The sequence below is a fragment of the Pangasianodon hypophthalmus genome, chromosome 9, assembly GCF_027358585.1.
Source record: "Pangasianodon hypophthalmus isolate fPanHyp1 chromosome 9, fPanHyp1.pri, whole genome shotgun sequence".
Lineage (NCBI taxonomy): Eukaryota > Metazoa > Chordata > Actinopteri > Siluriformes > Pangasiidae > Pangasianodon > Pangasianodon hypophthalmus.
In genome coordinates, this window is record NC_069718.1 from 22347233 (window position 1) to 22375035 (window position 27803).

At 40.2% G+C, this 27803-nt stretch overlaps 1 protein-coding gene across 7 annotated transcripts in view; it reads left to right on the forward strand.

Moving 5' to 3' along the window:
* The window catches only part of LOC113530052 (neogenin), a 113237-nt gene that overhangs the window by 30072 nt on the left and 55362 nt on the right, over nucleotides 1-27803 (forward strand). For all 7 annotated transcript variants that reach the window (XM_053236549.1, XM_053236545.1, XM_053236551.1 and 4 more), the window contains exon 2: nucleotides 16866-17183. In XM_053236549.1, the coding sequence (XP_053092524.1) occupies nucleotides 16866-17183 (318 nt within the window). The remainder of the gene's footprint in view (nucleotides 1-16865; nucleotides 17184-27803) is intronic.

The window sequence follows — 27803 nt, forward strand, 5'->3', positions numbered from 1 at the left end:
ACACACGCACACGCACACGCACTTGTGTTTCGACTGTGCTGTGTCAGTCCACTTGTAAAGGAACTACTGAAAGTGAAGATCTCTTCATGACAGTTCCCACTCAGCTGTGCTTAGTAAAGCACATTTCCTCACCAGCACTTCATCACCTGTTCACCGCTGACCTCTTGTCCAACTGGTCTCTTCTCTTCTTACAGTTTTGCCATTTCAAAAGAGTTGCTAGATAAGTTACTGCCTTTCAACTAAAATCGACAAAACCATACCAGCAGACAAACACACACACACAATTTAAGTGCTGCACCTGTAGTGTTAAAATCTTAAAAATTGCAGCAGTTCAACTCCCGATAGTAAGTACCTCATAAAAAATGATATTCCTAATTGCACCCCAGGTAGGACTTAAACACAATAAAACACATCTCATTAAGAATCTACTTTGTTCAAGTGATTAAAATATAACTATATGCTGAGATTAGCCTGAAATGCATATCAGTACTTTAATATTGACTAATTAGATGTTTCCTAAAAAGAATTTCTATCAGTTACAGAAAGCCGATTATAGCCTATATTGTAAACAAAATTTGCTATAGGTTCACAATATCTTAAATAAACAAATAAATAAATAATACAATAAATAAATAATACAATAAATACATTTATAAATTTGATTGAATAAACAAAGTCCCTGACCTGGGGAAAATGATCGATAGAAGCATAATGAGCTCCGTAGCTGCGCCTGAGGCACCATTTTAAATGCGAAAAGCTCCAAAGTTGGTTAAAACGTCCGTCCTCCATGGCTTCTTTCTCACAGCGTGGGGCTGTTGTTTGAAAGCCGCTAAAGAGCTAGTTTTAACTGCTATAACGTGGTTGTGTAACCATAAAATCTACAGTGTGTGTCATTGTGACGTGGAGCTATTGGTCAGCATGCTCTCTATATATTTTAACTCTATGGGTTGCACAGTTTGGGGCCTCTGGAGTTCAAACAGTGATAGATGCATAATTAATAGATTGCTGATTTGCACATTGTGAATCGCAGTTTCTACGATGCGCCTTGTCCCAATTGCATCGTTACATCCCTAGTAATGCTGGCTTTTTGTTTGTTTGTTTTGTATGCTATTTGGTTTGATTTGTTTTCACACTATAATTTAATTTAATATAATTTAAAAACAGAGGGGCTGAGGGTAGTAGGGCTGAAAATATACTTGTAAAACTTTTTCATTCATTGGCCAGAAATATGACAAAAAAATCACCCGAGCATGAAGAACAGAGTCAGCCAGTCTGTTTTGTGTGTGCAACCAGCGTTTTATCCGTCCAAGATTCCCGTTAGCACGATATCTCAAGAACGAGTGGTTGAATGTTGAATCATTGTAACCAGCAGATGAAGTGATTAGATTTTGGAATTGATCCAAGCGGGGTCAAGATCACAGCAAGGTCAAATGTCTGAAATAGCTTTTCTTCAGTATCTTCCTTTCTGTTTGAAGCCTCTTTCAAGGGTATTACTGGCATACAGATAGAGTGCTGCAGGGATGACGTATTTTTGTAGGCCACTTCGGAAGTTAGCATCACCCTGGTTCCCTGGACAAAAAGCCAGTAGGATTTTTCCATTGGCTTTTGGATTATTGCAGAAAATACGCTCTCTGACCAACAAAAGTTGATGATTATTACATGTTTCGTTCATCAAGATAATCTTTACAAATGAACTTCTATGAATTCCGAAGCCTAAATACAATTGCCAGAAGTAAAAGTTAGGCTATAAACGAACTACGCCACAGTCGTATGACTTCACTTCCACTTAGCTTCCGACAATTCTTTCAATCTTTATTTAAAAAACATGTTCCCTGATAAAGATCCACTGTGCTCTTTTTGTTAATGAATCTGCCCCTACCTTTTTTTTCGGAATGTGTCCATATTGCATTATTTTGGAGAAAATTCCATTTGTACACCTAGTTGATGAGTTTTCCTGTTCGGTGTGATGACGTTTAATGTCCCCGACAGCCTTTGTAGTTCCATTTAGCCACTTAGCAACCACCATTTTCAAGACATGTAAAAGCTTAAAAAAATCACAAGTTGTAGAATTAAAACGTGAAAATATCTTGAGCTTGTGTTAAACACAGACCTTATTTCAGGCATTTAACCAAAACCCATTCAAAAAACCCACTGATTTCGGGACAATGGAACCGGAAGTGCAAAAATGCTAACTCATTTCTGGGTTTTAGGACTCATTCCTATTAGTAACAAGAAGGACTAGACTTGTTGATGGTGGACGCATCCCCGTTGGTTTCAAGTTCAACTTTTTTAGAACTTTTAGAATTATCTAGACCATGTCACATTTCTGTAGTTCTACAGCTTGGTCTTTTGGCTCAGATTGTGCCTCACAGCTTAGTTTACAAGCTCGGCTCTACAAAAAAAAGTTACTACAACCCAAAACGCGTGGCACGTCTGCTTCACTTCCTGCCGTTCGGTCATTTGGAAGTGGACCGAGACCACCTCGCTCATGCACTCTTGGGAAGCATTCACACTGTTAGTCCATTTGCTGAGTCTGAATCAGAGCGAAACTGATTCTTTTGATTCATTTACTATTTGAATTGGCTTGATTTCACACTACGCAACAAAACGAACCAAAAACATCTATGCTCAGAAATATGGCAAAGGAAAAAAGTAAATAAATCTTTGCCAAGTGTGGGTAGAAACCATAAAAATTACTAGAAAATAACTGGATAATGATGTAAATGAGTAGATAATTATATAAATAACTACTGTTCCCTGCAGTTGGGTCGATTCAGGGTCGAATTGCTGTCTCACTGCAATCGAACTGGTTATTTTAGTCCACACCTGAGTTAGATTGCTGTGTTATCAGCTGCACAAACAAACCTCGCTGAGAGGAAAACACATCAGGGTTCAATTCAAATGGATTAATGCTGCAAAATCATTCTGTATATTCTCCGATGACTGTGTTACCACACCAGGAAGACAGTTTATAGCTGCCGCTATGAGGACTGTGCTGTCTGCCTTTCTGTCTGGGTTTGGAGCTGTGGTTACTCGCTCTTCTGCGTTATACTTAAAATTTTTAATGACACTCTATTGAAGCGCTTATCCGTCGTGATTTAAAACTGATGCCTGTCCATTCTACTTCCTCGTATCCTGGAAAGAGAGAGAGCTGTAAAGGAGAGTACATTTGAAATGTTAACTCCGACTCCCAGTGTGTGATGGAGTGGATTTAGTCACGCTGTTAACCTCCAACCTATTGTTCCAGGAAAGGGCACTGAGGGCTAAACACACATACAGTAGTTTTATTCAGGGCCTCTGTACAGTTTTTTTTTTTTTTTTTTACTGTGTGACACAAAAGGTCAATCCTGCCTTGTGAAACATAAGCAGTGAGGGTAGTGTAAAACCTAATGCCACATCCTCAGAGACTACTGTTGATCTTGAGTGTGACAAAGAATGATTTGCAAATGTAACATACCTCTCAGTTCTGGATTAAATTTGAAGCCATTTGTTGAGGATTTGTGTTTGCAAAGCAGGTTTCATAAGGAGCTCTGCAGATATGGATCAGTGCTGTGATTCTGATACGGCTTGTGATCACATCATTCAGTCAATATCTGCTGCAGCTCGGAGTAATGCGGGTTTACACTACGGGTTTTTTTTGCTTATGAGTACTCGACATCTGGATTGTGAATTCCGCATTTATTCGGAATGTAGATTGCACACATATTAATATGCCACGTGCATGTGGTGAAGTACCTGCGTAAATAGTGGGTCAGTATAGCAGCTTGTGTCCACAACTGACTGAACACACTAACAATGGGACACATTTATCAAACTGGATATGAACTGATTTATTTGTGAATCATTAGTATGAGCATTTACACAAAAAAAGTTGGTATTCATGAAAATCCCATAAACTCAGAAAAACGTTCGAATCCTACCCGTGCTCCTGAGTATGTAAATTTACACATGAGAAGACTAATGTAATAACTAATGTAAACCTCAACTTAATCGACTTCAAGTCATATAATTTGCATGAATTACTGCACTTTTATATATGAAATATATTGTTGAGTTTAAATTGCTTATTTTTATTACGTTTACTGTATTTAGCAGACACTCTTATCCAGAGTGACTTAGAGAAGAGCTTTGGAGTCGCTATCAAAAACACATCGTCATGCTAGTTCACAGGGACTAAGAGTATAGAATAACAGTCGTGGCCTCATGGATAGAGAGTCGGACTTGCAGCCTGAAGGTCGTGGGTCCGAGTCTCGGGTCCGGCAGGGATGCGGGGGGAACGGGACCAGCGCTGTCTCCCACTCTCAATACCAAGACTGAGGTGAGACCCTTGAGCAACGCACCGAACCCCCAACTGCTCCCCGGGCGCCGCAGCAAAAAAAGAAGGCTGCCCACTGCTCCGGGTGTGTGTTCACTACTGTGTGTGTGCACTTGGACGGGTTAAATGCAGAGCACAAATTCCGAGTATGGGTCACCATACTTGGCCACCGGTCACTTCACTTCACTTAAAAATTAAAAAAGTGTCTCAATCCCAGCTCAAAAATTAAGACAAATAAAACTAATCGTTCAATTATTACAACAGAAATGGTATAAAAGGAGGACGAGCCAGTCTGTCTATGCATAGCTGTAATCTGTACAGAAGATTTAGTGCTCGCTTATTATTGTTAATATTATATATTATTCAATATTTTTATCGGCATAGGAGTGAGTCAAAATAGTTTCCACTTCTGTTTTTCAGGCTTTACGCTGATTGTTCATTTCGTGCTCACAGCTGTCTGTGCACTTGAACTTTTATGGTGTTTTGTGGGCGTCACTACATGCAGATGAGCTGTGCTGTACACATGCTTGGTTATTTACAGGTGATTGGAATTCATCAACCTACACACGCAAGTAGGAAGAAAATCAGTGTTTCTGAAACTTTTGTAAATCCGGTGGAAATTATTAGTTAGGTTTGGTTTTACACAAACATTTACACACATCTTTACTAAAAATTTTGATAAATGAGGCCCATTGTGTCTCAGATCACACACTTGTATACTATTCTTGACCATTTTCTATACTACTAAGCAGATTTTCTCGTTATGATTCGTTATGAATTTTAAAAAACCTACCGATTGCTTACTGGACTTCTAGCTAGAAGTAAGCTTCTAGAAGTAAATCCTTTGTTTGTAAAGTCGTAGTTTTTTATTTGAACGTCACCATGCTACTGCACAAAGACAAATATTTGTTCCAAAATAATCAGCATGAAATTTGCTTAACATTTTACTAGTCGACATAAAAAATATCTGACAGATATCTGGCTCACGTTCCATCCAGTGGATGTTGCTTAAATTCTCCGGATTTGCATGAGGTGAGTATGTGAACAATGCACCTAGCATTGCTTCTGCTTCTGCACACACACAAAATCATGCATTAACTATAAAAAAGCATAAGGAGTCCCTTTTGAACAGAAGCTCATACCAAGGTCTGTGTGTGTTTGTCACCAGGGATTAAAAAAAAAAAAAAGCATAGTAGGGATTTATTATAGAGCTGTACGCTTCTTTTCATAAATCAGCATCTGTGTTCCGTGCAGGATCCGTCAGATGTGGGCTAATGAAAACGCTGTGCATTGCAATGACACCTCACTGCCATCATTTTTCAACTCTTCGCCTGTTAATTTGCTGTGTGCGAGTCATGTTAACTGATGAGACTTTTTCAGCAGCTTCCTAGATGGCTTTGTGCCGCATCATAACTTGCCGTTTTCATTTAGTGCAAAACGTTAACGTTCGATTTGAGACGTTATTCAAAAATACAAAAAAAAAAATTGAGCATGCTCATGCACATCACGTACAGCATGTAGTATACAGTGCATAGTACTCCATTTCAGACACAGGTAATGTTGGTGTATGCAATATAAACACAGTATAGTGCTGATACACTCTCTGTCTGTGGTAATAAAGTAAAGATTTTACGTGAATAGTAAATGTTTTATGTAATTTGAACATCTTTTTTTGGGTCACCTGCCAGTTCCCTCATCTTTTCGACCTGCTGCTCATGCGGTGTCCCAGCTCAGAGTTACACAGTCAGAGGAAAGCGCTATCCGCCCTCTTCCGCATACATGAGCTCACAGATGCCCATGATTAACTAGTGTCACTGTGATTGACAGGGGAGTAACACAATCCCTCCCACCCAGAGAGCACGGCCAATTTTGCTTTCTTGGATTCCCATTCTCATTGTCAGGATTCAAACTCTCAGTGCCCTGACAATAGAGCTGTTCTTTTGGGCAACTCGGGAGCCTTGAATGTAATTTTAAAAGACAGTACTATCAGATTCACTGCTTATTCTCTTCACACATTTTGGCCTACTCACTTATTTCTTTCATTAGGGACACTACACACACAACGTGTTTTATTTTTCTATTTCTCACTGTCCACTTGTGATGGATCACTTGAGACTGATGTTAAAACCAGCTCTGAACAGGCACATGGCTACTGGTGTAACATCATATTCCTTCTCTGGCTCTCTCTAATTCACAGCCTGGAGAAACACAGGGCTGTAATATGCTCAGTATGCATATATACACACAGCTCATCTTCGTCACACCTCACACACTCATGCTGTTTCACTTGTCTCTCTCAGTATGAGACACACTTTTTACACGCATTCCTCATATTGCTGTGCTCTTCATGCACATAATTCAGACATGTTCTCTATCTCCCTATCTCACACACACACACACATTCTTTCACAGTTACAAATGGCCCACCTGGGCAGAGTAGCTGGACCACCTCAGGGTTCTCCACCCAGAGCCTGTCTGTCATAGGGAACTCCCACTGTTGCAGGCACCGCAGGGGATCCTGGGATATGACACAGGTGCTGTCAAACCCTGCACACCAGGCCTTCATGATCTCATTTGTCTCTCTGACAGAGTGTACCTGCCCAAGGCGATGCATGCGGTGGAGGGGTGGGTTCTACTCCTGCAGGATGATATGATTGGTTACTCAGAAGTGCCTGTCATCATTAAGAAGGTTGCCATGACGATGGTAGACCACCATCGTTCCTGGCGATGGCAGTGCACTCTTCTTTCTCCATTTTCTCCAGCAGACCCATGAACAAAGGTCATACTGGCTGTCAAGAATAGAACTTCTGTCGTAGATCTGATTTTGGTTTGCTGTGAGAATTTGACTGATTATGCAGAGATCGTTGTAGTGTGTGCAGTGATTTTTTTTTAGAGAACTGTGTGTTCACAATTATTGAACCTACAAGTTTTTTCCCTCTTTTTTGCCATGATTTAAGAGGATCAGTGTTACAGTAATTGTGTGAGCTGGACTGTTCCACTGAAAGTTGTCTGTAATTGATGGTTCTGCCCCAGACACACCATCCCATGTGTGCTTGAGTGTTAAGACCACTGAGGGTTTGGAAAGAGATTTTTTTTTTTCTTTTTCCTTTTTTCTGTGTCTTAAAAGCCAGCCCACTTCTACACTCCTTGGCAGCTGAAACTATCTTTGAGCCAATTCTCCAGTGGATTTAATCCGACTTGATGATTTTTTGGGGGGGGTAATGTTTTATTTTGTAGTCTCCATCTTTACTGCAGTGTGTTATTCTAGGCAGTGCATGGTGGTGCAGCACGCTGTAGTTGGGCTCGTAACATAGATTGCATGCTCTAGCATTCCATGCGTGTACTTCCATTGTGGAACATGAATGTGGGTTTAAAATATTTTATTGCTATATGAGAATCAGTTTCTATTTAGAGAAAAGACATTTCAGTGTAGACTCGCTTCATATAAAAATATCTAGTAAGGCATTTTTGTCAAGGGCTATTTTAATACCATTGCCATAATAACCGGTTTTGGTTTTACAGGAAAAATCCACCCTGAAACACATTAAATATGTTTACATTGAGAGATTTATGATGTACTTGGTGATTTTTGGTGCTCATTTGTTGGTAGGTGGTGTATTTTTATTCTTCCTGTGAGACATTAATGTTACGTCACATTGCTAGCACAGTTGCATTTAATAGCAGAAAACATAATCAGCAATCTCGAACATAAACAAAACAAAAGTGATAACACTTTTTTTCTGTTTTTCTCTCACCATTTACCAGTGATGTTCAAGGTCATATTAATGAGAACTCTATAGAAGAAGTAGTGGAGAAGTTCCAGTATGCAATGCAGCTACATGATGCACTGGTGCTATGTCATGACAGAGACTCGGCCTCAGCTAGTTAGCGATCTATGCGATGACGAGCACAGCGGCGTCGATGGTGGTATTAGCATAGACAAATGGCATTGTGGGTATTTTAGGAAACCAAAGTGAAAATAGATTAGTATGTTGATGAAAGAAGTTCAGGTCAACTGAGAATTTCACTGAAGATCCTATACTAATTATAAATGTTTATATATATTGTTCAGGGTGGGTTTTTTCCTTCAAGCCAGGACGCCATCTCCTCATGGGCAAAACCGCCTAGCAGTGCATGCCGAGGGCTACAAGCTATTAGTTCAGTTAGAATTTGCAAGCCTCATTACAAGGATGTCCCATTCCTTGTTGTGGTCAAAGTCTCATGTAATTTTGTTATCTGAAACAGTTACACAGATCATGATCTCCACACAATTTCATGCTTTAAAGGTAACTAATAGTGGAAATCCTGAGCAACTCTTGGAGCTTCCGAACCTCATTTTTCATAACGCACTAAAAGCAGCACTAATATGAACAGCCTGCTGATCACAGACTGCTCAAGCACGCACACAAGGCATCTTCCACGTACATCATTTACATAAAAGTACTCAATGTTATTTTCCAACTTACAAAGATGGGATAAGCCATGAGAAGTATTTTAAAGGCTGTAATGTAGTGATCAAACCTTTACAGCAGTCAGGTCAGTCACTGAGCACATAACCAGGGCTCTCTGTCTCCGTTCCTGGAAGAGAATTTAATGGATGTGTTAGCTGACAGCAGTATTAGACGTTTTGTTCTGCGTATTGTCACCAGGAACGTCCTGCAGTGAGGCTTGGGTGGAGCAGAGATTTCGCTGATGCTCTCGCCTTCCCTGAGGACGAAACTCAGGGAGATTAATTGGATTCTGGGCTATTATTTATCATCATTATCTTCCCTTTCCTTGTTGCAGCTTTGCCTGTGTCCAAATGAGAAGAGAATTATTGCAGGTGAGGGCTGTTTTGCTCTGATGTTCAGTGTTTTTGTGGCTTTTCCCCCCTCCCTGTCAGAAGGGCGAGCTAATGGCATCTAAAATCAATTTCCTGCTCGGCTCTTGAGCATGAGGTTTGTCTGCTAGGCTGCAGTGGCCTTTTCCACTTACGGACAGGGATGTGTGTGCAATGCTGTTTAGGGAGGTTTAAAATGGGATTCAGTATTAAATGGAGTGTGTTCTGACCAGGGCTGAAGTAAAGTTGCAAAAGCTCCAGTTGAAAGAAAATGAATGTTTTTTGCTGAGGTAAGGGGGAGGGGACTGATTCACACACTCACCCTCATTCACACACAGATTTAATACTGAAGCAAGACTCGTCTTAGTTTAAACAATAAATAAACAGGAAATAAAACTGGCGAGACCTCAAATGACCCGAGACCTCAAAACTCATCTGCGCTTGCATGGAATATCCTTAAGGCCTTATCTTTTATTTGATTAATGGGAAAAGTCCTGCCCCATATCCACTCGATGCTTCTTCAATAGCACTATTGTGAAGTGACTTCCCCCTCCTGCTGCTCATGAAGAGCATGGAGAAAATCTCTCCATGGTAACCCTTGAGGCCCTGGGGCGTCCCCCGAACACCCCCCACCACATCACACTCACACTGTTAGTGTCGAAAGTGTTGCTTCCCTCATCATGAATGGTGCCAGAGTGAAAAGGCTGAAATGGGCTCTTTTCACTGTCATGCTGAATTAGTCTACTTTAACTCAAAGTCTTATAACATTCACGCTGCACAAGCAGGTCAGAAGAGTTGTATTGGTGTTAAAGAACCCACCTGTTTGATCCAGTTTAAGTGATAAAGCATTTCAGCAGGTGCTTTTTTTTTCCTTACTTGATCTTTAAGCATAACCCTACATTCACACTAGCAAGTGACAGGCAGTCATTGGTTTTCTATGCAATTGCACAGCAGGGAGCTGTGATTTCAGCGACAAATCAGCAGCGCAACAAGCAGCGTTTGAACTGAGGTTTTCTAAATTCTGTGCAAATTAGTTATGATGCAGTAAACAACAAATCCGAAAAACTTTCTCAAATAATTCCTCAGTCCAATTCTATTATGCCCATAGTCTGTTGGTTCTTCAGTTCCCCACTCACGCGAAAATGGAAGAAAAGCTTATAAACATGGTTTCATCTTATCCTGTCATATACACCATGTATATAGACAATATAAGAAAAATAAAGCTTGGAAAGGATTATGAAGTATCTTGGGTGCCTCTGGTGAAAGTACGTAAGTAGTACACTTAGCTTGTTTCACTAATCTGCCAACAAAGCTAACATGTAAATCAGACATCCAGTTTTCACACTGATTAGTGCATTATTTAGTTTGTGTTTAATTAGTTGGCTTTAGTAGCTACACAATATGGCCAAACGTCTGGGGATACATGACCATCACACTATATGAGCTTGTTGGACATCCCATTCCAAACCCATGGGCATTAATATGGAGTTGGCCCCTCTTTTGCAGCTGGAACAGCCTCCATTATTTTGGTAAGGCTTTCTACATGATTTTGGAGTGTGTCTGTGGGATCTTGTGACCATTCAGTCAAAAAAGCATTAGTGAAGTCAGGCAGTGATGTTGGACCCGGCGTCAATTAATGTTCCAGTTCATCCCAAAGGTGTTCAGCGGGGTTGAGGTCAGGGCTCTGTGCAGGCCAATCGAGTTCTTCCACTCCAACCTTGGCAAACCATGCCTTCATGGTGCTCGCTTTGTGCACAGGGGCATTGTGCTGGAACAGGAAACAGGGCCCCAAATTTGGAAGCATACACTTGTCTAAAATGCTTTTGTATGCTGTGGCATTAACATTTCCCTTCACTGGAACTAAGGGGCCCACACCCTAAAAAACAGCCCCAGACCTCATCTCTCCTCCACCAAACTTTACAATTGGCACTATGAATTCGGGTAGGTAGCGTTCTCCTCACATCCGCCAAACCACCAACCCTTTACACCACTCCATCCGACACTTGGCTCAGCCATGGAAACCCATCTCAAGAAGCTCCCGACACACAGTTCTTGTGTTGATGTTGGTTTCAGAGGCAATTTGGAACTCTGTAGTGAGTGATACAGCAGAGTATAGGCTGAAAGATTCTACAATTTGTCTATGGAGATTGAATGGTTATGTGATTGATTTTATGCACCTGTTAGCAACAGGTGTGGGTGAAGCACAGGAACCAATAACTAGTAGAAGTGTCCACATACTTCTGTCCATATAGTGTGTTTACAACTACTTCTGTTTCTCATCGGAGCTATAAAAAGATGAACAGTGCATGTCCACAGGCAACAAGAATTACATCTGCTACATGCCCACAAGAGACAAACTACAAGCGACATGAGTGACTTGTTGCTTGCTAATGTGAATATAGGGTATAGGTATAATGGACTTGAATATGGAATTCAGTTGTGGAAACTTGTGATTGCGTGTTTACATTTATATTTACCTTACTTAGCTGATACTTTTATCTAAACTTAAAATTGAGACGGGATACCATGGGGCAGTCAAGGGTTAAGGTTCTTTCTGAAGAACCTGACAGGGGCAGCTTGGTGGTGCATGGATTTGAACTCTAATCAGTAACCACAGAGCTAGTAACCACAGAGCTACGACTGGGTATTGTGTTTCATATGTGGTGCAAAGGATAGATAGTCTAAAAATTTGAATGAACAGTGTAGTACAGTGGTTTCAGAGACTTTCCTGGGAGCACTGGGTGAACACGTGAAACTCCAAACAGACAGTAACTTGAGCTCTGGTGACCTAAATTAGTTACCAAGACTGAAATGCAACAAAACAGGCAACAAAAGATCCACAGAAATCAAAAGAAAAGACAAACTGAGAAAATATTTTGTGCCCCCTCTGTAATAGAAATTGCCGTCTTGTGGCAGGGACTTATTAATTTTTTGACATGAAGGATGTGGCATGGCTGGTTTTTACTTTTAGGTTTACTTTAAAGTGCTTTTTTTGTGATAAGTGACTGGCCATATGTCAGTCATCACAGTGGTAGATGTACTTCTCAGTCTGGAAGCCCTTTCTCCAGCTCATTAGTAGCTGTTTCCCCCAGTAGAGATCCTATTCCACCAGGACAGGTCCGTGCATTTTAACAGTGCTGTGTCTGTCAGACTGGCCTGATGGAAATGGATTACGCATGGTTTATTCCCTCTTGAACCATTTTCACTGTTACTGGTGGAATATTATGTTTCACATCTAGCTCAGTAAATCGCTAAACCCATGCTGCATGAGGGACTTTTCTAGGCTTTGTGTTTTTTTCTTTTTTTTTTTTTTTTTTAATTAGAGGCATTCACAAACACACACGGTACACACAGAGTAGTGGGTTAATTCTATGTAATGGACTCCAATCAGGCTCACATTATCTGGAGGACGGGACATTTCTGACCTGTTGGTTCACAGTTAGATGCCTGCATACCCCAAGGCTACACTAGCTATATATGTAAAACAAGCTTTGGTTTCAGATGCTTTGGCACCATCTCTTCTTGAAGATAAAGGAGTTAGAGTGAGTCATGGTTGGTTCTTTGCTGTGAATTTTACGATAATTACGATAATTTACCTTTTTGTTTCTTTGTACATTTTCTTTTCCTTTTTTTGAAAATTTCCCACATTTTCTCCCAAATTTGGTCATGTGCCAATTCCCACTCCCCAGTCTCCCACTCTCTGACACCTACCAACCAGGGAGGGTGAAGGCTAACACGTGCTTCCTTCATGACACGTAAGCCCAACTAGTCGCTTCATTTCAAACTGCTGGGTAGCATAACACTCTGAGAAAAGTGCTATCTGCCTTCTTCCATGTACATAAGCTCACAGAGGCCCATGATAGGTTAGTGTTGCTGTGATTGGCAGGGGAGGGAGAGTATGCCATTTGGCTCACTTGGGCTCCTGGCCATAGATGGCTGTGGCAACTTACGAATTCGAACTCACAATCTTCCGACACTAGTTGTACATTTTCTTAATTTTTCCAGATTGTGGGCTCCATTACTGCTTAATACTATTTAAACATAAATATGAGTGAATTTGATATTTTATTAACACATTTGAAAGAAATACAGTGAGCTTGTTTCAGTAGTGTCCTACAAATTTTGTTCAGCAGCCAGATATGACTTTATTATAAGGATAGCGTTAATGTTTTTATTACAGGAAAACCTTTCCGTTCAGTTTTTCAAATCACACCTAGCTGTCAGTTTGCCGTACTCTAGTGCAGTCAGTAAAACATGGCAAATGAAGTCTGTGGACATACACCAATCAGCCATAACATTAAAACCACCTGCCTAATATTGTGTAGGTCCCACTTGTGCCACCAAAACAGCTCTGACCCTTTATGGCATGGACTCCACAAGACCTCTAAAGGTGTGCTGTGGTGTCTGGCACAAAGATGTTAGCAGCAGATCCTTTAAGTCCTGTAAGTTGTGAGGTCGGCACATCCCACAGCACATCCCACGGATGCTTGATCAGATTGAGATCTGGGGAATTTGGAGGCCAAGTCAACACCTTGAACTCTTTGTCATGTTCCTCAATCCATTCCTGGACAATTTTTTCAGTGTGGCAGGATGTATTATCCTACTGAAAGAGGCCACTGCCATTAGGGAATGCTGTTGCCATGAAGGGGTGTACTACCTAACTTTGCTACAGCATGAATGCATCAGTACTGTGTTTTAAGTTGAAATATTAAGCCACTTTAGAAATACATTATTTTAACATATCTTCACGTAGTCTGCATGATGTCCCTCAACATAAAGACATGCTATCCCAAATTTCCCATTAGTGATCAATGAAAGAAAATCTGTCCATCTATTGAGCAGTCTGATTAGATAACTGCATGAATGTGCAGATGTTCCTAATAAAGTGGACGGTGAGTGTATAATACTTTCACATGACTGATTAGAGGATGAAGCTGGTTTGGTGGTTCAGATCCAGGGTACCAATGTACAAATTCTGAATATTGATACCAACATTTATGAGAGTTTACTTGTATCATTTTTGCCCACTTTTTTTAGTGTGGATACAATTAGCTATCTCCATTTAAACAAACGATGAATATGTTCCATGATGTGTTGCCTAAAACACATACCCTCACTGTTTAACATGGCTACAGTATCTCTCTCTTTCTCCCCTCATCCTTCTCTCACTCCCTGTGCTCTCTCCCTCAGTAATATTCATCTTCTTGCGATGTTCTCCTATCAGCTGCGTGAGGTTGAGCTGACTGAGGCTGTTTCTAAAGTGGATATTTTTTACTCTCAAACATGTGGACAGAGAGCAACGGCTCATACTCTTCAAGCTGACAGCCCTATTTTCTAGCTGTCTCGCTGCTCTGGGGTCAAGGATGCACAGTCATATCCCTTGCTGCACCATCAGAGTTGGTCCTGGATAGATTGGCCTGTCCCCTCTGTGTGAAATATAGCCTTTCCAAAGCCATATGCTCTGCCACCATGCCAGCTCCATGCTGTCGTGGGTAATCAGGATTTAGAGTCACAGGATTCTTATGATAGCGCTCATGCTGCTTTATGGGAGGAGGAGTTGTACGCTGAATGTTACTGTGAAAGTTTAGCATGTTACAAATCTACTGATTGGGAGTGAAAGACAAAACCATAAGGGCTATATTTCGCCCTGTGTTTCCGAGACGTCCGGCCAAACACTCATGACACTACATTCATAAGTGGAAATTATTATACTGAACAGTATGTTAAAATAGTCCACAACCTGTGGTACAAACTACGAACAGTGTTAGCTAAGCCTTCTGTAGCTGTAGTTATATTTTCTGTTATTATATCTATATCCAAAACTGGACAGCAACATACCAAATATATCAAAATAAAATGCCAAAACAAGTTTCCATGGATGTAATACATAGCCTACTGTTTTGATGTAAGATTTTGGAATGGTCATATGCGCTTTTGGATGTAGCCAACTACAGACTGGATCACCTGGTTGGTGCTTTACAGTGAAACTGTGAAAATATTAACCACATGAATATCAGAAAACACATTTGTAAAGATTGTAAATATATATATATATATTTATATCCACCATCCAGAGTTTTCCACAGTTTTCTCAATTGCCACTGCCAGCAAGCAGTTCCCGACTACAAATTGTAATATTAATAACCCTACTATAATATTATACACGTTATTATTCAAACCTAAATAGTGGAAATGTTCATTTTTCTGGCTGATTAAATTGTTTATTGCATTTTTTTTCAAACTGGTAAATCATGGGAAAAGCAAGGTTTCATTCAAAGCTAATACATGTGTGTGATACTCATTGGTTCAAATGGGAATGAAGAAACGGGGCAGGCTTGCAGTTGCTTTTACTTTATTAATTCTTTTTTCTCCCCAAACACTTTTCAGCTTCACTTTTTTACACAACCAAACAGGTCAGCTCTTGCTGTGTGGCTCTCATCCCACCTCTCTCGCTTGCACTCTCTCGTCTCCCCCTTTTATCTCCTCACTGCCGCCGCTCACTGAAACGCAAAGCACTCATTATTAATCACCCCCAGGTGCAGGCTCATCCTTACCGCTCATTCTCCTGACTCCGCCCTCACTTCATAATCCGGCGCTCGACCACGCCCCCGCTGCCACAACGGACTTCTCCACTGTGGTGGGATTCCCCATATTTCCTAATGCCAGATTGAAAAATAATGATACCCTTCCCGTCATTGTTTAATCATTGCACTCTTGTTGCGATGCAAACATCTCTGGTGGATTTTAGAGGAATGCATTTGAACATCTCTATTTAAGTTAGTATGAAAATCCCCAGCTTGCATGTCTAGATCAATTTAAGATATTTGTTCTACTGATCCCACACAGACTCGCACACAAAGCAGTTCCTGATTTTTCCTGATTTGTAGAGCTTAGGTATGCTGTTCCACACCGAGATCAAGCCTAGTCCTGGCTTAAAAGGATTTTAATGGAAAATCCCCATCGGCAGTGTAAGTTCATCTAAATCTGAGAATGATCTCTGTGCCGAAAGGCTGGCTGTTAAAATATTCCAATGGTGTGTGGCATTTTCATGACTTCCTCAGATCTTTAATGATACACAGTAAGGGAGAAAAACTGTGTTTTTTCTGTGAATCTTGGGTATAGTTGTGCATCTGAGACCCTGCTGAGAAAAACAGTTAAAAATATCCTGTAGAAAAATGAAATTCCGTTAATTATGTGTCATATGACCAAGTTGAAGGAGTAAGTGAAAAGATAGTGATCCTGTTATTTGTGGAATGCTTTACCCGAGCCAGAAAAGGAGGCAATTTTCTCCGTAATGAAAATATAAAACGGCTTGTTTGTTCCATTACAAAGCATTTTGCTGTAATTGTTTTTGTGCCACCCCGCTGATGCAGATAATTGGTCTGATTATCATCTGAAAAACACACTGTTTTTTCTTTTAATTATGCGAGAAATCTAATGTAATTATGCTAATGTATAGCGTTCCACAGATATGCGTCTATTTGGAAGCCCAAAGTAACATGAGTATGGACTTTTAACCTTACAACAGACCTTTGACTTTATACTTGAAATCAGTTAGAGTAATTACGGCATTTCCATGATTGCAACTAGGAGCTACAGGTGTATTTCCAGTGAATTTAGAGATGTAGACTGATCTTACACATTTTCTTCCATTTTGTAGGTTCTGAGCTGTAAGGTTTACTTTCTCACTGCGTCTCACGTCTGTTGTTCTTCACGCATGCTGTTTGTCAGGTTCTGCAGTGAGGCCGTTCACTCTGCTGCGGTTCTCGGTGGAGCCGGTGGATGTGTTAGCTGTACGTGGTTTGCCTGCTGTGTTGAACTGCTCGGTGGTGAGCGAGTATCCGGTGAGGGTAGAGTGGAAGAAGGATGGTACGTTCCTCAACCTGGCGGCAGACGAGCGCAGACGCCTCCTCCCAGACGGCTCTCTGTTCATCAGCACCGTGGAGCACTCTGTTCACAACAAGCCAGACGAGGGCGTGTACCAGTGTGTGGCCTCCATCGACAACCTGGGCACCATCATCAGCCGCGCCGCCCGAGTCACCGTGCCAGGTAGGTGCCTTCCTTCCTTCCTTACTTCCTTACTTCCTCTCTCTCTTTCTTCTCCCTCTCTTCTTCCTTCCTTTCTTCCTTACTTTCTTCTCCCTCTCCTTCCTTCCTTACTTTCTCTCTTTTTTCTCTCTCTCCTTCCTTTCTTCCTTCATCTCTTTCTGTCCTTTCTTTCTTCTCCCTTTCCTTCCTTCCTTCCTTCCTTTCTCTATTTCTTCTCTCTCTCTCCCCTTTCTTTCTTTCTTTCTTTCTTTCTTTCTTTCTTTTTCTCTCTCCTTTCTTTTTCTTTTCTAATTTGTCTCTTTTTCTCCATTCTTCATTCCTTCCATCCTTCTTTTAACCCTTTCTCTCTCCTACCTTCCTTTCTTTCTCTCTTTCTTTCTTTCTTTCTTTCTTTTCCTTCTCTCTCTTCTCGTACCTTCCTACGTTCCTTTCTTTCTCTATTCTTACTTAAAAGCACATTTTATATTTGAATCCATTTTTTAATGCAAGAAAACAAGGAGACTTGTTTTGAAATTGCGGGTGACATGAACAAATCGTGGGGTCAGGGGAAGGTGTAGTGAGAGAGGAGACGTGAGAGAAGAGACTTGACGTGAGAGGGGAGAGAAGGCAAGGAGAGGTGAGAGAGGAGACGTGAGAGAAGAGACTTGAGGTGAGAGAGGAGAGAAGGCAAGGAGAGGTGAGAGAGGAGAGGTGAGAGAGGAGACGTGAGAGGAGAGAGAGGTGAGAGAGGAGAGGTGAGAGAGGAGAGAAGGCAAGGAGAGGTGAGAGAGGAGAGGTGAGAGAGGAGAGGTGAGAGAGGAGACGTGAGAGGAGAGAGAGGTGAGAGAGGAGAGGTGAGGGAGTGAGTGAGTACTGCAGTCTTTGGAAAGCAGAAACTAGAAGCAAGGTGGTGTGTGCATGACCAATTTGCTCACACTTTGTGTTACACTTTGTGTTACACTTGGAGTGAAGCACTGATTTCCATGCTTTCTTGCTCTTGCTTAGTAACTGTAGTGTGCATATATTAGGACTGAAACAGAACACTAGGTACACATGTAACTGTGGTTCTGCGCATCCCGGATAACCAACAGGAAATTTTATCATTCAGAACAGACACTGCCGTTGTTAATAGAACCGCAGTTACATACATCACTAGCATTTGAGGCTTTGAGACATTGTCCATGATGATCATTAATTTGGCAGCATTCCCTTCTCCTACGCAGTTTATTCATCTCCTGCTTTCATTTCTCACAATTTTGTATTTCTTTTTTATTATATGGAGATGGGTGAATCTCAGGGTGTTTAGTAGTGTTGTGTTGCTCATAATGGAGTCTCAGATCCTCTTCTTCCTCTGTTTTTTCCTGTTTCTCTCTATGGGCATCAGTGTGAGGAAGAACAGAGGAATGAAAGAGATGTGTCAGTGCTTTAGGGAGTGTTCCTGCTGCTCTGAGCAGTGGAAGTGTTAAAAGAAGATGGAAGACTCTTCAAAGTGTTAAAATGCACTGTGTCACTCTTCTTCACAGATGTTGGTGCAGCTTGAATTTCATATTTGCTGTGATGTTCAAACACAGTGTGTGTGTGTGTGTGTGTGTATGTGTGTGCGTGTGTCTGTTCTATGTCAGGCCAGTGAAAGAGGGTTGTGCGAATGTGAGATGTTTGCACACAGTCCTCTTGCGTTTCAAACGAGAAAGCCCCTGTGTAAATCCAGCACGTCAGTCTGTGTTTGTGCAGCAAGTTGTCGTGAGCTGCGGTTGGACATTTCTACACCATGTCTACACATGATTTGGAAAAAATTTTAAAAAGTTAAATTGACATAACCATTCAGTTTTGGATATCAGGAAAGCTCCAGTCCTTACGGACAACGAGAACTTCAGTAGGCAGCAGTAAATAAGAATAAATACATTGAATTACAACAAATGGCAAAATTAAGAAGGCTCATCAGTTGAGACTGATTAATGAACTGCATAGCTAGTGTGATAAAATAAAATATTAAAAGAATTCACTATATGGCAAAAGACTTTTTAAACAAAAAATTGGTGTGAATCAGATTAGCTAGTTATATACTATATGGCCAGAAGTTTGTGGACACCTGACCATCACACTCATATGTGCTTGTTGAACATCTCGTTCTAGATGTAGTCCCTCTTTGCTGTTATAATAACCTCCACTCTTCTGGGAAGGCTTTCCACTAGATTTTGGAGCGTGGCTGTGGGGATTTCTATTCATTCAGCCATAAGAGCATTAGTGAGGCCGGGCACTGACTTCAGGCGAGGAGGTCTGGGGTGCAGTCGGTGTTCCAATCCATCCCTAAAGTGTTGAGTGGGGTTGAGGTCAGGGCTCTGTGCAGGACAGTCAAGTTCTTCCAAGGTTCTTCCAACCTTGGCAAATCATGTCTTCGTGGAGCTTGCTTTGTGCACAGGGGCATTGTCATGCTGGAACAGGTTTGAGCCTCTTAGTTCCAGTGAAGGGAAATTGTAATGCTACAGCATACAAAGACATCCTATACAATTGTGTGCTGATATATTTAAAATTTGTTTTAGACTTTGGTGGAAAATGGTGTCCCTCCTCCAGAGGTGTATTTTGGACACATTTGTAGTTTCAGTTTTAAGATACTAAGACAGCAGCTTCTACTTAGGAGGCATCAGAATAAAAGACATGTAATAGTTCCACTAATGCCATGTGCACACTATACGAATTGAAGCTTGTGATCAGTTGTTTGGTGGATGTTTTGGGGTGTGTACTTGTAGACAAGAACCACATGCTACACAATCTTTGGTCGCAGACAAGCGTGCCTGATCCTCGAATTCCACTTTCTCATGAAAATACATGTAAACGTGACTTGTACTCTAATATACTATAGGAAAGTCGGCTTGCTCTTTGTAGAAGTAGAGAAAGTGCACACTCACTACAAGGGTGTCTTTTTACTTTTTGTGGAGGTAAATATAATAGATTATACTGTACTAACGTCCCTTAAGCTTCACTACAGCAGATTTCATTACTGCAGCACTGGCTGTAGCAGTCGCCTGGCCGCATGCAGATTAGCAGTAAATGCTGTAAGAGGTACATCAGTCTCCAAGTGAAAGTGCCCAGCGCTACATCTTCATTAGCTCAACTCAACCACCATGAAGCAAACTCTAGAGAGATATTTACAGAAGCATAGAGAGATTCTTTTTATAACACTGGGAGCAAGTGGCAGGTAGGACAGAGCAATTTTGTGTGGTATTTCTTACTATTCTGGTGCTGTTTGATAAAACAGAGTAAATTGCACATATATATGCATATATGATTGTTTTATAACAAGGTTTTTAAAAAATGTATGAAATTTCATGAAAGGAAATATCACATATATTAGGCCATTACACATCCGAGTGCATGTATAATTTATTGATCTTACTCTTCTTTTCCCTAGTAATAACAAAAGGCCTGGATTATATGCTTTACACAGTGTCAAAGACCAGTGTTACATGAATATGAATAGTCATGTAAAGACTATTGCTATATGATATTTGAAATGATAAATAAAAACTAATTACATGTGATAATGGCTTGTATTGGTGTGGCGTAGTGTCTGAGATCAGAGGCGTGTTCCCTCAAATCCTTCACTCAGTCTCTTATAAAAGTCGTTCTCGTGAACACTCGTTCAACCACAAACCACTGAAAGCTGTGTAATCCATCCAAAACACTAGTTTGAACTTTTCAAAAAGGGTGGAAACCCAGACTTTTTTTTTTTTGGGTGGAAACATTCCGCCTGCCCTTTAAACTCCAAATGAAACACTTGGAAGTTTACATGTGAAGTTTACACTCGCCTTGCTGCTATCACTTTACTTCTTTACTGTCTCCTCCAGGGACGAATCCACACTTAAATGTCACACTTTTTTCCCAAACACATAAAAGGAAATGGCATGGTTCCTCCATTCTTTTTCTGTCTCTCAGTCTCTTTAGAGCATTTACTCAGACTTTTATACTGAATATTATCTGAAGTATTATTTCTTGCTTGATTAGTTGCGAGTGGCAGGCGTTCACAGGAAGTGGTTTAGTAACAATCCATTTAACTCCATTGGGTTAGGATGACCCACTGTTCTTCTTTTGTGTCCTCTTTTTAAATGCCTGTCAGTTATGTTCACTGCTGCTGCCCATTATTGCTTGAAACGGTGCGAACTGTGAAGTCGTGACAATCGTTCTGTCCTGAGAGAGTCTGTCTTTCAGTATATATGTCCTGAAGTGGCTTAGTCCTACTCCACAAGCTTTTGTTCAGCATCTCGTTCCATCGTCATTGCACTTCTCTGGGGCGTAATGCCATTTCGTCAAACTCTCGTCAAGCCCTAGTTTGCATTCTAGCCTCTCGCTCTTTTTTCTTCTCCTTCTTTGGGTTGGTGTGTTTCTGTACTTTTGGCTTGTTTTCAGCTAATGGCAGTGGGAATCTGATTCTTTTGGAAAGATATTTTGTATAGAAAGATTAAGATAGTCGAGTTTGTTTTTTCAATGCTATGCTTCATCACTGTTCACTGAGCCACAGGATCTACTTTTGCTTTGCTTTCTTGAAAAGTTACGCGTACATAATGTTGAATGAGAATTCTATCATTATCATCACCAAAGCGCAATTGTTCATGGATGTCAGAAGCCAGTGGAGTAGCTGTCAATCAAACAGAGCAGACTGGGGGTTGGGGTGATAGAAGTCTGGGCTGGAACGTATGCTACATTTGATTTACCTTAGAAGTGGAAGCTTGGAATTACATCATTTTCAACATTCGTGCATTTTGAGCTACAATGCGAGGGGGAAAAAAACACAGATGCACCATGTCTTGTCCCCCACCGTCATCTCTGACTATCTCAATATGGACAAATCTAAATCTACTGTATATCTATATCTGGATATCTGTAAAGCTGCTTTGTGTCCATTGTTTAAACCCCTAAAAAACTGTAAATAAAATTGAATTGAACTGAATTGAAGAGTGATGTATATTTTCCTCGTCAAAACAGCAAACTGTATAGCCTTGTTATCGATTTTACACGCTAATCTGCAATATACTGCATTCGACTAAAGGTTGTAACTTGTAATTTCTGATCTCCGACTAGGAAACACCCCCTCAACTCTACTCAATTCCTACTCAGGATGGTCTCGTCAACCCCGAGTTCAGCAAGTGACGTCAGATCAACATGGCTGCTCACATAACATTGAGAATACAGTTAGCTGGCTAGATTGTTTGCTAACAAAACAGAAAAATGGAGGCATCCATTGTTTTTTTCCCCACTTGGAAGCTCAATCTCACGGAGGTTGAAAATAACGTAATTCCAAGCTCCGACTTTGCACTTTCGAGTGAAGTTGAATGAAGCAGTACTCTTTCCTTGTGAGCGCAAAATGAAGCAGCAGCTTTATAGCATTATATGAACTACACTCACTGATCGCTTTATTAGGAACACTATACAAATACTGGGTAGCGCTTCCCTTTTCTCTCAAAACTGCCTCAATTCTTAACTGAACTTTCGCAGCTAGTGTTATGCCACTTTAAGACACAATAAATAGAATCAATTTTGGGGATATCAATATTTTTCCGAGCAGAAAAACAAAAAATAGTCATTACATGGGGTCAATACACTGCACCTAGCTGCCTAGCTACAGAATAGAAGAACTCCTTGCGTTGTTTTGTTGTATTTTAACGTCTTCTGACAAATGTTGCACTCAGCATTCTCTCTTTCATTAAGTCTGACGTATTGGCGCACATGGTTCGTTTGCTGGTAATTCACTTTGTCTCAGGTATGTGAGGTAGACAGGTTTTTTTTTGTAAAAGTTGAATCAATTTGCAAACTTCAATCGATTAGGTGGTTAGATGCACTAAGTATTAGATTTATTGGTTAGGTAACGTTATGGAATGAGAAAAGCTGTATGTTACGTCACTGCCCTCCATTCAGTTTCATTCTCCATACATAGATGGCTCTGTCAATGTTTATTTCAGTTAGTAAGGTTTCTAACAACTTGCAAAGTATCAGCTTTTTTTAAAAAAAAAAACAATTTAAACACACTTTTAACACATGATGTCATTGGGTAAAGTCAGAGTTATTTATTTTTTGTTTCCACACCGTATATAATCAGTTCAGCTCTCAGCTGTGTAGCGGTGTAATTGGCGTTGTCACCTATTGGTGATTGCAGAGCTAACACCAGTGAGAGGGCAGAGAGAAGACTGATAATTATCAGATTAAATCCCTCTGTGGGAAGCGGGTTCAGTCCCAGCAGGTAGAGTAGCTCCAGGCTGGGGGGTCCTCCATTAGTGGAGGCCTGATTTGAATTATGCAAGAATTTGAATTATGAGTCTCTGTGGGCCCCTCCAGTGTTTATACAGCCAACATTGTGTGTGAGAGAGGGTTTTACTCATCTACCTTAAGCCACTAGCCTGGGAGCTGAGTGTGTGTGTGGGTGTGTGTGTGGATGTGGGTGTGGATGGGTGAGTGTAATACACTACACAGTGCAACACACTGCATTTTCAGACTCTCAGTGTCTATTCTCTTTTCTGTCCTGCTGCTCTTAGTGTATATTTTTTTATTTTGCTCAAACCCCCATCTCTAGCTAATCCGTCTATCCTTTGCTTCTCGGCTTTAACTCAGTTATAGAGCTTTTGCTTTAATGTGGTTCAAGGTTTTTCACGAGGCTGCCTGTGTGTCTCCAGCTTCTCTCCGTCTCGATAAAACATTGTTTCTTTTTATTGGATAGATAAGACGGCTCATATTTGCAGTCGAGAAGTGGGCAGGTTTATGAAGCTTGATCTTTTATGATGTTATTGAGTGAAAGCTCAAGATTATTTGCTGCCTAATATATGTTACGAAACATTTGATCCTAAAGTTGTTATTTTGCTATTTTCTAACCTGGTTATTCCAAACTCACATCCTTGATAAAAACAAATTCTGGCTTTCCCCTGTTTCTCTGAAAAGCTGCCTAATCGTGAACCGATCCAAACTTTTCCAACACAAAAGAGACGATTCTCAGCTAATTCAGTTTGAGTTCATTGCCAAAGTGCTGCTGGTTTTGAACTGAGAACTGATAACATCAGGGGTGTGGGGATGATGACAATTTTTTGCCACAACAGCTAAACCTATATTCATGACAAGCATGAAAAAAAAAAAATCAAAACAATACTGATAGTGCATTTAGTTGTGAAAATTATTAATGTAAAAAAAAAATTGTGAAATCAGGCGATCATATTGGTCATTGGTTCCCAAACTAGGGGTCTCAACCCTACATGGGGTTGCTTGATTTACAAATGAGGTCAGGAGAGAAACTCACAATCTTTGGTTTCATTCATTTATTTTACAAATTAATATTAGAAATATCGAAGATGGATTTTGTATGTTAATGTTTTAAATTGTTACTGGGAGTCACATTCAGACAAAACACATTTTAAATGAATAGGGTACATAATATTTTTGTCTTTTTCACTCTCCTGTGAAAAAAGCACTAACATAGTTCAACAATAAAAATGGACGAATTTCCCTGTTCATCATCCTCCACTAGGCAAACTAGCGTTGTGTCTCAAATCACATACTTATGTAATATTCTGAGTACTAATACTTACTGGTTTTCCTATTACAGTTAGTGTTTGAATTTAAAAACCTCTCTTATAGCCTTCAAAACTACCAAAAGGTCAGCCTTCTGGATTTTCTAGATTAGTAAATACTTTTGAATGTAAGGTCAGAGTTTTTGATTTAAGACACAGCTCATGACAACAATCACGATGACGATGTCAAAATTTTTAGAGAGACAGAGCTCGTCTGTGTGCTTAACGTCGCTGTGCATAAACATTTTACAGTTTGACTTGGAAACCTGACGGACTGGGATGTTTGGCTCTGATGTGCCATGTACTGAATATCCCTTTTAAATGTTCGGGATGCATATAAGATACACAGAGTGTGTGTGAAAAATGCCGCTTGTGTTGTCGCTGCTTTTACAAGCGCATGCAAAATCATGCGTCAAATATAAACCACTTCTAGTGTACGTCAGAACAAATCACACAACCCCTGCGTGGATTATTTTCCTATAACAACACAACGCTTCCCACTAGACTGGTAAGTCAGTGCAAGGAATATTCCTTCGGTTTTTAGACACTTATGTTACACATATGTTCGTTATTAACATCATAAAATGTTCAAATGTAACAGTGGAGTTAGGCAAAAAACATTGGCTAATCAAGGCTTATGAACATTATGAAATTTCTGTGATCCCAAGCCTTGACCACCTGATGTGTTTATACATATATATATATATATATATATATATATATATATATATATATATATATATATATATAGATAGATAGATATAGATATATATATATGACTACTGTAACACTGGACCATTTTATGATGGTAATGACAAATGCTTTGCCCAAAAGGTTCGACAACCCCTGACATAGGTGTCTGCTACTTAAATGTAACATGTCCGCTACGGAGCAGGAAATGAAAAACTAAACTCTTTCACTGCAGAATGAATGAAATGGTGACGTAATGGTTACCATAACACTGATGCTCACTACTTACATACGTATTAAAGTTGACTAGATAGAAGACAATTTGGGATTTTCCGATTTTCTCTACAAAAAAAAAAAAGACAACCATGAATACTGAGTTATTCAACTCTACATGCTGTAAAAATATAGACGTGTGACCATGTATTTCATGCTCGTGTGTGAGTATTTGTTTCATGCCCATGCTGGAGCCACAGCTCGACACTTCGCTATCTCTCTTTCTTATCTCTCTGCATATCAGCACTTTCCAGATGCTTACTTTAGTGCTGCATCGGGGCGATGCTGGGTTTGGAGTCAGATTAAAGCATTATGTTGGAGGGAAACACAATCTTTCATGAATACGAGCAAATTATTGCTGTGCGGGACTGAGAGGGGTGATGGGAAATTTTTGAAGGTGCGGAACTGAGAGGGGTGATGGGAAATTTTTGAAAGGTGGTTGTTAATTCTTTAAGGAGTGTCTTAGTTTTGGTAAAAAAGGATTCATAATTTTACCTGTATTCAAATAATCATGCAGGTAAATAGTGATAGCCTTTATCTAAAACACAACCAAGACACAGGAACGCATTTAGAAATGATTGACATTCAGAGATGAAATGTCCGGAAGTATGCTCACTTGCCCTTTGACTTCAGGGGTTGATACCCGTGGTATTCAAATAAAATTAATGACCATCCACTTACACAAAGTTCCTTGTGTATAAAGGTCCAGATAAGCAACTAACACGACTGAGTGGTGACAGCATTAGCAGCTTTCAGTAATTAGTTTGTTACTGTATAGTTATGTTAATTGTACAATTAGAAGTAGTTATGTTTTGTTTTGTAGCACTCTACGTTACTACTTTTGTCTAGCACCTTGGATGAAACATCTGTTTTAAACTTGAAGTGGAGAATAAACACACATTTCTTTGTCCATTTGTCTTTAAAAGGTTTCATTATGTTTCATCATCTGTTTTTTTTTTTTTTTTTTTTCTTTTCATGTGACTAATCAGACCGGTGAGGGGAAATGGAATAGAAAAACTGTGAAACTCATTCCTTTCTCGATGAGCTGCCTTAAAGTAGATAATTAAATGATTTCCATAAATGCATGTGATTGAGCAAAACAGTTCACAACAGAGGACCTGCTGCAGAAGCAGATTTTTAAAAAAAAAAGAGTCGCTGAACTACGGGAATTTTTTTCATTGATCATTTTTGCTGTAGTATTTTTTTCTTCTGAGTTGAAATGCTTTGCTAGGAGCACGTCCAGACCGCAGTCTGCCAGTTGACGTATTCTTTCCTGCTCACTTAATCAGCATTTTCCTGACACTGTAGATATCCACAACCTCCCTGTCAGCCAGGCAACTTTAAAATACTACTAATAAAAAAAAAACCTGTTAACTCTGGCATGTGATCAGTTTGTCCATCCCTGCTCTATGAGCTACGCTTACCTTTAAGCCCCCCTCTCTGTGTAACACTGCAGATACGTGAATGTGCATCTTCGCAGAACCAGCCTTGAACCAGCAGAACCAGCCTTGAGGCACACAATGACCACATGATGACAGGATGACATTTCTATATTTGACACTTTCCTATAGTGAGGTGTGAGGTCATTATGGATGTCTGCACTGGAGGAGAGAGTAAGGAGCCCTTTAATTATCTCTGGTGCTTCTTGACCAAGATCACAGCACACACATTTTCCACTAACTCCTCATGTTTGATCTTGGATCAGCTATTTTTTTTTTCTATACATATAGCAGTCACTAATGACTTATGAAATAGGACTACTTTTGTGGTATAATGACTCTGACCTTTTAATTACATCATTTCAGTCTGCTCTTTCTTGTCTAATTGGATCATGGACCAGTCATCATTCTAAATTTAGGTTCCAGGCTTCCTGTCTGTATTTTGGTCTCGGTCATGCTGGAGTGATGATGATTAGTATAACCTCTAGCTCCTAGATTTGGTTCTTGGTATCATCTCTGGGCTTGTGTCTTTCATCGGGCTCACTCATAAACTGAACTAGGATTATCTCCATCTGTATATGTAATACCATTTTCCATACCCTTACCTAGATTTATCCCCCTTATTAACAGTGAATTAAATGCTGAAAAGGAAACAGGACAGCTGTTATTCCTGGTCTTTTTACTGACTGCTC